The sequence below is a fragment of the Orcinus orca genome, chromosome 6 (genome assembly GCF_937001465.1).
Source record: "Orcinus orca chromosome 6, mOrcOrc1.1, whole genome shotgun sequence".
Taxonomy (NCBI): Eukaryota; Metazoa; Chordata; class Mammalia; order Artiodactyla; family Delphinidae; genus Orcinus; species Orcinus orca.
In genome coordinates, this window is record NC_064564.1 from 86,669,286 (window position 1) to 86,684,363 (window position 15,078).

A 15,078-nucleotide genomic window follows, 5' to 3' on the forward strand; every position below is an offset into this window, starting at 1 on the left:
CTTTAACTAGGGTGTCCTGATTATTTTTCATACAAACCTGATACTGTCAAAAGGGAAAGAAGGAACTATTAAAATGGTATCAGGACATGAAGCCCAAACAAGGCCTGTCGCCTCCAAACCAGGAACAAGAGATATCCTGTCTCTACCCTAATTATCCCTTCTTTTTCCCCAAAGTTCCTCTCTCTGGCAGCTGCAGCTTCCTTTCCTTCATCTGCCCCTCTAAGACTCTCTGCCCCAGACTAAGGCAAGCCATCTAGAAGGCTCCGGGGAGCAGAGAGACACTCCGACTATCCAACCCTTCCAGAACTTCCCCTTCACTCCAAATCATCCTTCTGTCCTCTGGTACCATGCTCACCCTTGCTCACTGCCCTGCTGCCCCACAGGCCTCTTTCTCTTCCCCAAACACTCCAAGCTCTTTCCTACCTCAGGACCTTTGCACGTATGCCCTCTGCATGGAATGCTGGTCCTCTGTCCGCCTCCAAGCTGGCTTCAGGGCTGGCTTCTCTCCTCTGTAAGAGGCGTAATGGTTAGAAACATAGCCTGGAGTTGGGTCTACTTTGGCTACAGTCTTGGCACTACCCCTTACTAGGCTGTGTGAACTCAAGTACATTTGTTTGTTTGGCCATGCCACATGGCTTACAGGATCTTAGTCCCCGACCAGGGATCTAACCTGTGCCCCCTGCAGTGGAAGTGCAGAGTCTTAACCACGGGACTGCAAGGGAATTCCCTCGAGTACATTTTTAAACCTGCTGTGCCTCCATTTCCTCGTCTGTAAAATGGGGTTGATGAATATTACCAGCCTTCTGAGGGAGTTACGAAGATTGAGTTAAAATCTATATAAAGCACTTAAAACAGCACCCGGTGCATCATGAATGCTATGTCAATATTAGCTATTATTACCCTTTCGGTCTCAACTGTACTGTCTCCTCTTTCAGGAAAGCCTTTCCGGTCTACACTGTTTAGGACATTCCATCCCTTCAACTCCCCCTTGGTTATTCTCCATCTCGGGAGCCTGTGTGTGTTCTTCAGAGCAATTCTTATTTTATCATTATGTATTTATTTACACTGGCCTGTAAGCTCCAGGAGGCAGGGACTCAGCTGCTTTTGCTTACACAGTTCCCCCAGCACCCAGCACAGGGCCTAGTGTACAGTAGGGCTCAGGAGAGAGGTGTTGAATGAATGAATGAGTTCAAATTAAATATATGCATAACGGATCTTATAGGCTTTTTCCTTCAAATATAAACTCCATGGGTACCAGTACCACATCTATCTAGTTCATCGTTATATCCCTATACCTCAAAAACCCTAGCATGCAGTAGGCACCTAGTAAAATATTTGTTGACTGAAAGCATTAATTCTAATTAATTAATGGGGTAATTAATTGTCTGTGTTCCACCTCTTCCATTCTCCTCACCCCCGAGAATGTCGACATGATGAGCCAAGGTCTGTGGCATTGATTTCTGTGTCCCTGTTGTAGTAGCACAATGCTGCACAGAGCAGCTGCCTGATAAATAACAAAATGGAAGAGCAAGCAGGTGTGGGCCTTTCAGGGAGGACTTCTAGCCATCCCAGCGCCTGGAATTGAAGCTCAGTCCAGATTTCACTGAAAACTTGGAAGGTCAGGGAAGCCCAGGAGACATCTGGATTACAGAGCTTTGGAAGAATTGTGTGGTCTGAGGCACCCTGGCGCTGGCGGCAGGGGAAGGGGCCCTTGACCCTAAGGGCTGGGGGTGCCTGGCTGAGAGCGTAGGCACAAGATGGTTTTAAGCAAGGTACTTGTACCATGAGGAGTGATTTCTGTGCAGCAGGTGAAGATAATAAAATCTCTGGATTTCATGGGGCCTTAAAACTCCCACTATCCCCACTACACCTCTGAAAAATGGGGAAACCAAGGCTGTGAGAGAGTCAGCAGCAGACCTGAGTGGACAGTTGGTGAGTCATTACTGACATCTGCTCCCTTGTGTGCCCATCCCCCTCCCAGGGGAGGAGCTGGAGATGAGATGGGGGGTGGGGCAGGGAATCTGGGTGATATATAAACCAGTCCTGCTTCCCCTTCGCAGAGTGCTGACCTGGCCCCAAGCCGGGAACAGCTCTCCAGACTCCCAGAGCCTGAGTGCCCTCGTGAAAAACCAGGCTGACCCAAGGAGGGTAGCTAGAATTTATTCTATTTTCATATTATGACAAGCCTAAAAGGTTTATCATCATCATCACCACCACCAGCATCATCATCATAAAATATTTACATGATGATTGTTGGAGTCCATGTATATTGAATAAGTACAGTCTCAACAGAGAGTTGGGGAAGGAGCCCTTCCAGCTCTAACAGGCAGACGCAGGGCCGTTCAGTCCAGCTCTACTGAGCACTTGCCCCACGCAGGGCCTAGAGCAAGCCTAGGCTGAGGGGAAATAGCATTTCAGGCACTACAAAACCCAGCAGGTTGTGGTAAGACCCATAAACTGGTACAAAGTCCTGAGGAATTTGGATTTTCCCTCACTCTCACTCAAGTGGGGGAATCAGAATAAAGTTCCATGCAGGGTATTTTCATTATACAGATTTGGCTGCATGTGCTGAAGAAACAAAATAAGAGAGACTTAAAATGGAAGTTTAGTTTTCTTCCACTTAGTAGAGCTGCAGGGTTAGGCATTCCAGGGCTTGTAAGACATCTTCCTTGGCATTAGGAATCAAGACCCTTTCCAGTTTTTCATTCTGCCATCCTTGTAATATATTCTTGTCCTCATGGTCCATCTAGCTGCTGAGGCTCCAGTCATCACACCCACATCCCAACTAGTAAGATGAAGGAAGGGAAGACGTCTGGGTCCCTCTTATAGTGTCTTAGAGTCACCACCCTCATGGAGGCACCTGCTGCAGGGGCATAATAAACCATAGGTCTTAAATATTTACTGAATGTTCATTCATCCTAGTCACTGCATCAGTCATTTTCAGAGTTCATTTTCCTTTTAGCCGTTTTGATTTGCTGTTTTCCAGATGCACCTCTGGTGAAGGTTATGATACATTTTCTCCCAGATCATTTTGCTGACTGTTCTGCTTGTATAGTAATGGATCTTTGCTGTAAACTATTTATTTGTTTATTTTATAAATTTATTTGTTTATTTTTTGGCTGCGTTGGGTCTTCATTGCTTCACGCGGGCTTTCTCTAGTTGTGGCGAGCAGGGGCTGCTCTTCGTTGTGGTGCACGGGCTTCTCCTTGCGGTGGCTTCTCTTGTTGTGGAGCACGGGCTCTAGGCACGCAGCCTTCAGTAGTTGTGGCACACAGGCTCAGTCGTGTGGCTTGCAGGCTCTAGAGCGCAGGCTCAGTAGTTGTGGTGCACAGGCTTAGTTGCTCCGTGGCATGTGAGATCTTCCCGGGCCGGGGCCTGAACCCGTGTCCCCTGCACTGGCAGGCGGATTCTTAACCACTGCACCACCAGGGAAGCCCCTGTAAACAATCTAAATAACTAAACAGAGTAATACTCTCTGCAGAGAGGTAGGCACTGATCCCATTTTAGTGAATATCCTTCTGAACATTGCTCTTCCCACCCCTCCCCACCTCTGGTCCAAGTCACTGTCATCTCTCATGTGGACTTTTGAAGGAGCCTCCTAACCATCTCCTGGCTTCCATCCTGGCCCCACTGCAGGCTATTCTCAATCAGTAGCCAAAATGAGCAGGTTTTTAAAAATTGAAGTAAAATTCACATAACATAACGTTAAGTATTTTCAAGTGAACAATTCAGTGGCATTTAGTACACACACGATGTTGTGCAACTACCATCTCTATCTAGATCCAAAACATTTTCCTCACTCCAAAATAAAACCCTGTACCCAGTAAGCAGTTACTCCCCACGCCCCTCGCTCCCAACCCCTGGCAACCACCAGTCTGTTTCTATGTTTACCTATTCCGAATATCTCCTATAAATTAAATCATATGATATGTGACTTTGCGTGTCTGGCTTCTTTCACTTAGAATATTGTTTTCGAGACTCATTCATTCCCTTTCATTACTGAATAATATTCCACAATTTGTCTATTGACAAACATTTTGGTGGTTTCCACTTTTTGGCTGTTGTGATTAGTGGTGCCGTGAATATTCCTATACAAGTATTTGTCTGGGTAACTTTTAGGTATATACCTAGGAGTGGAATTGCTGGATCATATGGTAATTCTGTGTTTAATTTTTTGAAGAACTGCCGAACAGTTTTCCCAAGCAGCTGCACCCTTTTACATTCCCATCAGCAATATGTGAGGGTTCCAATTTCTCCACATCCTTGCCAACATTTGTTATTTTCCATTTTGGTTTTTGGTTTATGTTATAGCCATTATCATGGTCGTGAAGTGGTATCTCATTGTGGTTTTGATTTGCATTTGTCTAATGACCAATGACGTTGAGCATCTTGTCATGTGCTTGGCCATCTGTACAGTTGACTCTCCATATCCGCAGGTTCCATATCCGCGGATTCACCCAACTGGGGATCAAAAATATTCAGAAAAATTCCGCACAGTTTAAAAAGGCAAAACTTGAATTTGCCGCGCACTGGCGACTATTTACATAGAATTCACATCATATTAGGTATTATACGTAACCTAGAGATGATCTAAAGTATACAGGAGGATGTGTGTAGGTTATATGCAAATACTATACCATTTTATATAAGGGACTTGAGCATCCAATCCCCCTCAGATACCTAGAGGCAATTGTATATCCTCTTTGGAGAAATGTCTTTAAGTCCTTTGCCCATTTTTAAATTGGGTTGTTTTTCTTTTTGTTGTTGAGTTGTAAAAGTTCTTTATATATTCTGAATACTAGACCCTATCAGGTATATGATTTGTAAATATTTTCTCCTCTTCTGTATGTTATCTTTCCACTTTCTTGATAATGTCCTTTGATACACAAAAGTTTTATTTTGGTTAAGTTCAATTGATCTGTTTTTCTTTAGTTGCTTATTCTTTTGTTGTCATATCTAGGAGTACTTTGCCAAATCTAAGGTCATAAAGATTTACACTTATGTTTTCTTCTAAGAATTTTATAATTTTAGGTATTATATTTAAATCATTGATCCATTTCCAGTTGGTTTTTGTGTATGGTATGAGATAGGGGTCCAGCTTTATCTTTCTGCATGTGGATATTCAGTTGTCCCACACCACTTCTTGAAGAAACTATTCTTTCCCCATTCAATGGACTTGGCACCCTTGTCAAAAATCAATTTGCCATATATGTATAGGTTTATTTCTGGACTCTCAATTCTATTCCATTTTTTTATATATGTCTATCCTTATGTCAGTGTCACACTGTTTAACTTTGTAGTAAGTTTTGAAATCAGGAAGTCTGAGTCCTCCAACTTTGTTTTTTATCAACATTGTTTTGGTTATTTGGAGCCCCTTACAATTCCATATGAATTTGAGGACTGGCTTTTCCATTTCCAAAAAAAAGGAGGAGGACCACTGGAATTTTGATAAGGATGGCAGTTGAATCTGTAGATTGCTTTGGGCAATATTGCCATTTTAATATTGTCTTCCAATCCATGAACTTGGGATATCTTTCTGTTTATTTAGGTCTTCTTTCATTTCTTTCAACAATGTTTTATAGTGTTCCATGCACAAGTCTTTCACCTCCTTGGTTAAATTTATTCCTACGTATTTTATTCTTTTGGATTGTATTGTAGATGAAATTATTTTCCTAATTTCCCTTTCAGATTGTTATTTGCTGGTGTACCCCACTTATTTGTATATGTTAACCTTGTACCCTGTATTTTTTTGTGTGTGTGGAACATTTTCTGCATATAACATCATGTCATCTGCGAACAGAGATCATTTTACTTCTTCCTTTCCAGTCTGGATGCCATGTATTTCTTTTTCTTGTCCATTTGCTCTGACTAGAACTTTCAATACACAGTTGGGTAGGAGCAATGAAAGCAGGCATCCTTGTCTTGTTGCTGGTCTGAGGAGCTCATTTCCTCACTCTGTCAGGGCCCAGCTCACAGGTCATCTTCCCTGACCACGCTACCCAAGAGAGCAGAGCCCACCTCACCCACACCCCAGCCTGGAACTTCCTAGTCTTTTGCTTGGCTTTATTTTCCTTTGTGATTCTTAGTACTCTCTGGTATCTTTACGTTTGTTTATTATCTGTCTTCTTTCACTAAACTGTACGCTGTTCACTGCTGTCCCCCTAGCGCCAAGAAAGGTGCTGGGCACATAGGAAGTATTCAGTAAATATGTGTTGCATGGATAAATATATATTGATATATGTGCAATTTTCATAAATGAATTAAATAATTCATGCTATTTTGTAAACTTGCTTTTTCACACAAGGTTTTGTCTTGGGCATTTTCCTTTCATAGTAAGTAGAGATCTCCACCATCCTTTATAATAATAACTGCTAGAACACCATCGTGTGGATGCCCCATAATTTCTTTAACAATCCCTCTTGGTGCACACTGCAGCGACCGACCAACCTCTTTGCTCTTTGCTCTCTCGTTCAATTATGAGTCTGACACTGTAAAAATATAGTGTCCCAAGAGACATTGTATTTTCTTCCTATGCCTCTTTTAATAATCTGAGTGTATTTTATTTAGTTGGTTTAGAAATGTTTCTAAATTTTCCTCTCATACCAGAACGCTTGTTTAGAGTATTCCAGACCCTGGCATTTTATTATATTTTTCTTTTGTATCTTTTCCTACTTACAGATTGTTAAAATTAATAACCAATGTTTTCAGTAGTGAGCAGTCTCCCTTGACCAAGTTATAAAGTTCTTCTTTTCAAACATGCAGGGTGCTTTGTTGGAGATCTCTGACTCCCTTTCTTTGGACAAGTTTGGCACCGGGTCCCCAGAGGGAGAAGTTTTAATGGAATCTCGGCATCGAGGGATCCACAGGGCTTTGGGACGGTCCACCCAGGGCCCCAGTGCAGCTGCACTCCCTGTAATGGGCACCCCGTGTGTTTTCAGGAAAAGTCTGGGTCCCCAAGCAGAAGCCGATGGACCCCGTGCTGGAAAGTGTGACACTGGAGCCAGAGCTGGAGGAGGCCCTGGCAAATGCCTCGGATGCGGAACTCTGTGACATCGCAGGTAAGAGGCGTTCCTGATGCTTCCCCACGTCCTCCAAAAGCGTTTGACCCACGTCTGCAGGCGAGCCTTGGACGGTTTATTTCAACATAAACACCCTCTCTGTTTCTAACAAGGACTAGAGCAGATAGAACTCTATTATTAAAAACCGAAATGAGTAAAATGGAGATAAAACCAAAACCCTTCCCACCACGGAGCCAGCTGTTGCTGCCATGAGACCCCATCCCAGAGGGTTGTGCAAGGCAGCCGGGGCCCTTCACCAGCCACGGCATCAAATCCTGCTCAGGCCGCCTGGGAAGAGAGGATAGAGGGGGGAAGACAGAGGGCTGCCGGCATCTCAGGTCCAGGAGGCTCACAGAGGGCTGGAGCAAGTCATCTGATTTTCCCATTTTGCACAGCTCGGAGAGCCGGGCTTGGAGGCGATCACCCCATATCTCATATTTGTACGACACCCTCCATCTTCATGTGTGTTTCCATGTGATCTTCACAAACAGCCCCTAAAACTCCAGAAGGTGGCCTGATATCCAGAGCTTTCTGCCACCTGCTCTTTTCCCCTTTTTACTGTCTGGTCCCCGTCCCACTCACCCATGTCCCTTCCCCACGGGGGGTCAGGCTCTGGCCACAGTGTGCCCACCACCATGCTGTGCTCCCTGGCCCAGTGAGGTAGCTGGTCTTTTTCTTTTGCAGCCTTGGGGGCTACTAACCCTCACCCAGATGATGACAGGAGTGTGGATGGGGTAGGGAGAGACTCAAGGCAAGTGGGAAGGGGAGAGGAAAGACAGGGTCAACTGTGAGGTCAAGGGAGGAGCCCAGACCTGGCTCCAGAGACTAAGTGGACGTTGGTGCCATTAATGACGGTGCGTTAGTCTGCTCAGGCTGCCCTGACGAAATACCACAGGCTGGTGCCTTAAATAACAGAAATGTATTTTCTCAATAGTTCTGGAGGTTGGATGTCCAAGATCAAGGTGTCCATAGTCTTGGTTTCCTCTGAGCCCTCTCTCCTTGATTCCAGATGACCGTATCTCATGGTGTCCCTCTGTGCATGTGTCCCCTTGTGTCCCTTTGTGTGTCCTAATCTCCTTCTTGTAAGTACACCAGACAGATTGGATTAGGACCCACCCTAACAGGCTCACTGACACTTAATCACTTCTTTAAAGACCTTATCTCCAAATATAGTTACAGATTCTAAGGTATTAGAAATTACTTTATTCAACATATTGGAGGGACAAATCAGGACAAAATCAACAATTTTGGAGGGACACAGTTCAACCATAACAGTGGGGAGGAGAAGGTGTAGGGGAAATACGGAGTTCAGTTTGGGACCTTTAGAGTTCAGGGTGCCTGTGGGCCACCCAATCAAGGGCAGTTGTACATGAAAGGCTTTATTTTTAAAATTATTCATTTATTTATTTATTTTTCGCTGCGTTGAGTCTTCGTTGCTGTGCGCGGGCTTTCTCTAGTTGCAGCAAGCGGGGGCTACTCTTCGTTGCGGTGCGTGGGCTTCTCACTGCGGTGGCTTCACTTGTTGCAGAGCACAGGCTCTAGGCACGCGGGCTTCAGTAGTTGTGGCTCGCGGGCTCTGGAGTGCAGGCTCAGTGGCTGTGGCGCATGGGCTTAGTTACTCCACAGCATGTGGGATCTTCCCGAACCAGGGATTGAACCCATGTCCCCTGCATTGGCAGGTGGATTCTTAACCACTGCGCCACCAGGGAAGTCCCTACATGAAAGTCTTGAGTTCTGCAAGGGGTCCACGCTGGAGATAGAGAGGTGGGTGTCATTAGCATCATCAACTTCCAGGCAGAGGTCCTGGCCTGACAGTAGTGGGGACCCGGGGCTCTGGAGGCAAGGGCCTTTGGGAGAGGAGTGGAAATGGGGTGAACATAGCCACAGTGGAGGCCAGGTAGCCACACATGGGCTGGGAACCAACGGCCAAATCAAGATGGGCAGAGCCTAACGCAAGAGCTAGGGAGACAGAATGAGGGTTCAGGGCTGGCCGGGAGACTCAGGGGTGAAGCCAGAGGCCAGGTGAGCCCGCCAGTGCCAGGAAACTCCCCCGGCCGCAGTGTCTTCTGCTTCTCACGTCCTCCTGCTTCTCGTGGGTGTTGTGCACCAGTCCTGATGACATGCTTAGGAAAGAGGAAGAAGGGGCACCAAAGCCAGGTTGCGGGGCCTAAGGAGTGAAAAAGGAGAGCCAATGTGTAGACCCTCGGTCCAGACAACCCTTTCCTAAGGAGGCAGAACATTTGGGAAAGGACAAAGGGCAGTGGCTTAAAGGGTGTCAGGGCTGAGAGAGAAAGGTGTTCATTTTCACTATGAAGTACACAGCAGTGAGGAGGTCACCTGGGTGGACATGGAGCACTTAGCTCAGCATACTCAGCTGGTTTGCTCGTCAGAAACCACACAATGTGCATTAGATCCACATAAGGCTCGGGTGTTTTGACGGAACTGTCTGCCTGATGCGGGGTCCCCTTGAGTTCCGGTTAATCTGTGCAGCTGGGCGGTGGGTGAGTGACATGGTTGTCCAGCATCTCCACACTGACTCACCCCAAGGGCTGTTTTTATCCTGGTCCTTCTCCGATCACCCTCCATGACGTCACTCCAGCCCAGAGGGATTATCAAATGACTCTGCTGTCAGTGCCAAAACAGAGCTGCAATGTTGTGCTGAATTTCTGGGTTGATATCTTGAAACTGTTCCTCTTTATTTGTATTGGCGTGACTAATTATTAGTATCTGTGCATGATACCATACGCTTCCGCTGTCCGGAAAGGGGAGGGGTGCTGCGAGGCGACACCAGTGTTCACTGGCTAACCTTGGACACGTGTCACTGTATGTCAGCCGTTTGCAAGGTGGCAGTGGAAGGAGGCGCGGAACATTTGTTGACCACCTATGTCCCAGCTGCTGTGGGAGTTGTTTTCCATACCTTGCTGCATTTGTTGACCACAGCAATCCTATGAAGTGAGTTTTATTGATGTCCCCATTTTTTAGAGAGGGGAAGTTGGCACAGTGAGGTTATCCTTGCCCACGGGGTTTGAACCCAGGCAGCTTGGTCCCACTCACAGCATCAGCACCCAGCACAACCTGGATAAAACCCTCCAGGGTAGGGGAATGGAAACAGAGTGGTGAGAGGGGGTGCATGGCAGAGTCTCACAGAGTCGGCCTGGGGAGGATGGGGCCGAATTAGGAAAGTCTCCGGATGTCGTGCAAAAGCATTGACACCCGTGCCTGGGGGAGTGTTGGAAGAGGCCGGATGAAAGCAGGGGCTTGGGCAGAGAGGCGGTGGTGTTCGGAGGACGAGGGGATGTAGGAGGCAGGCCCCAGGTAAGGCCAAGGGCTGAGGTGGACTGCGTCTGGAACGTGGCTCCGAGAGACCAGCTGTTCCTAGAGCTGGGTCAGAGGCCAAGAGGCTGAGATGACGAGACGACGGCAGGCTTTCTGGCCTGAGGCATCAGAAAACAGAGCTGGGTGCCTGCAAGGATGCAAGGAATCAGTCAGTTTGAGAGACGGAGGCGCTGGAGGCAGGACATCTTGTCGGAGTGCTGGGTGTGTTGGGGGGAGTAGCTGGAGCCCCGAGTGGATGACTCATTAGGGAAAGAAGAGGAGGGTGCGCTGGGCACAGGGTCTTCAGGTCATCTCTGCTCCCCACAACTCAACTCCCAGGCAGAGCATTTCCATTAACTAAGCCTCCGATTGCTCTGGACCAATCGTAAGAAAGCGGCCCGGTTCCTGCCCTCGAGGAGCTGAGGTTAAACAAACACTGAGGTCAACGTGGAAGGACAAGTGGGAGTGAGTGTCGGAGGGAGAAAGGGCCGAGTGAGGTGGTGGGGCTGCAAGATGAGAGTGAGACGAAGCTGAGACGAAAGGAGGAAGAGTAGAGGTGAACTAGGCGGGGAGACGCATCCCAGTGGAAGAGGGTTCAAGCCCTGGTCTGGGAAGATCCCACGTGCCGCAGAGCAACTAAGCCCGTGCGCCACAACTACTGAGCCCATGTGCCACAACTACTGAAACCCGCGTGCCTAGAGCCCGTGCTCCACAAGAGAAGCCACCGCAATGAGAAACCCACGCACCACAACGAAGAGTAGCCCCCGCTCGCCACAACTAGAGAAAGCCCACACACAGCAACGAAGACCCAATGCAGCCAAAAATAAATAAATAAAAATAAATAAATTTATTTTTTAAAAAAAGAATGAAGCAGCAAGCAATGTTGATGTGCTCTTTTTCTCTATCACTCACTCCTGGTGACATGGAGTGTGCAAAACCAAGCAAGGATAGAGTCATGATTTGGTGCTTAGGGCGGGAGAGGAAATACTGGCTTCAGAGCCACCAAGCATTCTGCTCAGCAGTGGAGATTTAGCTTGGCCTCTCCCCTTCCTCCTTCCCTCCCCTTTTCCCTCCCTCCTTCCCTCCTTCCTTCTTAGAACTCTAATCTCTGAACTGCAAAGTCGTCTTATTTCTTCTTAGGGCCCCTATTGATATACATTACCTTCTAGAATATATTGTTATCTGTCCTTAGAATTCTGAAGTTGAGGACAAGTTTTAGAACTTTAGACCTGTTGGTGACCTAGTGTGTAGAGGTGTGGGTGGGGACACTAACTTAGAAGCCAGGAGGGTCCTCACCGAACGGTCTTTGACCAACCATTTCCCTCCTGAGCCTGCTGGAAAAGTGGGGACCGACAGTAACTACCCTGGATGCTTGCTGTAAAAATCAAACAGCGTAAGAAGATGAGAAATTGCCATGTGGCTATTAAGTCCCATGTGAAGGTAAGAGATCATCCTTCAAATATAGTCCATTTTACAGGTGAGAACACCGAGGACCCAAAGTAGGAGTGACCTGGACAGGGTTACCCAGCAAATTAGTACCAAGGCCCAGACTGGAGCCCAGGTCTCCTTCCTCTGTCCCCCAGCACTTCCTTGTAACCTTCCTGCCTCTGCCCTCTCTTTCTGGACCATTACAAGAAGCTATTGTCCAAGCACAAAATGCATTTTCCATTTTCCACCTCTCTATACACTCTAAGCAAGACCAGCCAGCCATATGAGGTTACATCTTTCCTACGATTCCAGCAACCTTTCCAAACTGTTTTTGCAAACCTAGAATCCCAGCAGCATCCCAGAACCAGCACCAAAGCCGCTCTCTGTATGGGAGCTGGAAGAGAAGGTGACTCCAGGTGATCTGATTCACCTGCTGCTGACGCAGGCTTCAGCTCCCTCCGCCCACAGAAACGCAGCCTAAATTAAAGCCCAGAGAGCTCAAAACAGTGCAGATGCCTCTCTCCTTACCAGCTCTCCTTAGCGATGAGCAGGCAAGTCTAATTTTAGCAGAGAAGACTCTTAGAATGTGAGAAACAGAAGGTACTTTGAGATCATCTTGTCTTGTGGTTTGTAGCTCCCACTAAGCATCAAAAATCATCCAAGGAGATTAAAAATACATCTCCAGAGATTCGAATCAGTTTGTTCAGGAGGAGCACTGGTATTGTCGTAAAGCTCGCGGGTAATTTGTATATGCAGCCATGATTGAGAACCAATGGTCTGGTCTCACCCCTCATTGTACAGAGGAGGCTGAAGCCCAGAGAAGGGAGGGGACTTACCCAAGGTCACACAGCATCAGGGGCAGAGTCAGGGCTGGAACTTGGTTCTCTTGAGTCTTCACTAAAGGCTCGCTGTTGTCTCTCTAACTAGAAATCGTGTCTAATGAAATGGCCAGGGGAATTTTTTTTAATGAGCAAATGTTTACCAAATACCATCTTCTGGAAGAGGTAGAAGAGAGATAATATTCTTCCCTGACCTCCGGAAGCCCACAGTCCAGTAGGGGAAGCATGCATGTACCCAGAGAGCTCTAACACTGTGTTGACTAAGTACTGTGATAAGGACACCAGGTGCTGTGAGAGAGCTACAGAGAGAGAAGGTGGAATCCAGGAGGTCTCCCTGGGGGAGGAAGCATTATTCCAAACTTAAAGGATGGGGAGGTAGAGTTGTTAGATCAAATATAGTATGCGCAGTTGGATCTGAATTTCAGATAAATGATGAATAAGTTTCTAATATAAGAAGGTCTCAAATACTGAATGGGATGTACTTACACTAGAACATTTTTCATTGTTTATCTGAAATTACAGTTTAACTGGGTATCCTGTATTTTTATTTGCTAAATCTCAAAACTCTCCCGGGGGGCATTTCAGCAGTGGGCAGTGCAGATGGACAGAGGATTGCCAGCAGACAGGCAGCATTGGCAGAAGCAGGAGCATCTACTGAGCAGTGACCATTTGTGTCACCGGAGCAGAAAGGGCGTGGGCAAAGGCCAAGGCTATTGAAGCAAGGCCAGCCCCGGGGAGGGCCAGTGAAGCCAGACTCTGGAGTCACAAGGCACCGTCCTCATGGTCCTGCACACCCATCCTTCCCCTCTAGTCAGTGCTCCACATTCAGCCTGATAACAGTCACAGAACTTGAGTCAGACCATCTCACTCCCTGCTCAGGCCATGCCTAGAAAAAGACATCTGAGCTCCTTACCTGGACCTAGAAGACCCTGTAGGATGTGGCCTTGCCTATTTGAATAAAATCTACTCCCAAGGGTTGTTGTGAAGATTAAGGGGGATGGCATTAGGCAGTGTTCTCAACCTCGGCTGCCCGGTGAAACCACCTGGGGAGCTTTAAAAAAGGCAGATGCCTGGCCCCAGCCCAGGGATTGTGGTTTAATTGGTCTGGGGGAGTCCTGGGCATCAGGAGTTTCAAAAGAGTCCCAGTGATTCCGATGCACAACCAGACTGAGTGTCACTGATGTACAGTGTACTCTCTAGCCCGACATAAGCATTTGGTGAGGACGTGTTGCCCTCTGCCACATGTCCAACTTCATCTCTATCCATCTTCAGCTTCCCCCTCCCTCCCTGGCCTTCCACTCCCCAAGCCTAGGGCTTCCCACCCACCATCCCTCTGCCCAGAATGTTCTACCTCCTTTCTCTTAACTTGGCCAACATCTATATTCATCTCTCTCATCCCAAGTTTCTCTGTTCTCTTCTCCCAGAACACACTGAACTTTTTCTTTACAACACTTAGCATACTCTGCACTTACGTTTTTAATTGTGTGGGTACCTGCTTAGTTTCTCATTCCCAGCAGACTGTAACCTACATGGCAGAGCCCCTGTCTTTCTTGTTCCTCACCGTCCCCACCCCCCTGGAGCTGGACACATGATGCTGGCACTCGGTAAATGTCGAACAAATGAATGGATCAAAGAATGACTGATCACGGGGGGATGTGGTTAGGTTTGCCTTTCCAGAGAGATCTTTCTGGCTGCTCTGTGCTGAATGCTGGTGGGGGAAGATAGGAAGAGACTGAGGCCAGAGTACCAGTGATTCCACAGCTGTGATAATACAGACGAGAACTGATAGGGCCTTAACCAGGACAGAGGTGATGGAGTGCGAGGTGGGACAGATGAGAGGCTCTGTATAGGAGGGTGAGGATTTAGGGGAAGGGCTGCCATGTGACTGAGGGTCTACCCCGAGGGACAGGCAGCATGACCAGATGGAACATGAGCCAAAGGAAGAGGCTGTTGTCGGGAAAGAGGAGTTCCGTTTTGGCCGAGTTGGGTTGGACGTGCCAGTGGGACATCAGAGGGACATCTAGGAATCTGAGGCCAGGGACACAGAAACCTAGGCTGGGGATGGAGATTCGAGAGTCATGTCAATAGAGGCAAGAGTAAAAACCAAATAAAATTTAAAAGTTTACCTGCAAGTGTTTCTTGCCATTTCTGTGAGCAAAACTTCCTGGGGCATGGAATGTCCGTGCCCAGAAGCCTCTCTGTCTGAGAGGCGCGTCATGGGCCCTTCGTGTCCCCGCAGCTATCCTGGGCATGCACACGCTCATGAGCAACCAGCAGTACTACCAGGCCTTGGGCAGCAGCTCCATCGTGAACAAGGAGGGACTCAACAGTGAGTACGGGCACCCCTCCCTGCCCCCAGCGAGGGCACCTTGGAAGTGAGGGGTCCTCCCACGTCTTGCTGCCTCTGCCCGCTCTCTGGCTCACTGCAGAAGATTTCG

At 47.5% G+C, this 15,078-nt stretch overlaps 1 protein-coding gene across 4 annotated transcripts in view; it reads left to right on the top strand.

Annotated features, from left to right (window-relative positions):
* TMOD1 (tropomodulin 1) overlaps positions 1-15,078 on the top strand; it is an 88,202-nt gene that overhangs the window by 40,948 nt on the left and 32,176 nt on the right. For 3 of the 4 annotated variants that reach the window (XM_049711150.1, XM_049711149.1, XM_033431175.2), the window contains exons 4-5: positions 6,939-7,058; positions 14,880-14,969. In XM_049711150.1, coding sequence (XP_049567107.1) covers positions 6,939-7,058; positions 14,880-14,969 — 210 coding nt within the window. The remainder of the gene's footprint in view (positions 1-6,938; positions 7,059-14,879; positions 14,970-15,078) is intronic. The other variant, XM_049711151.1, reaches the window with a different exon arrangement.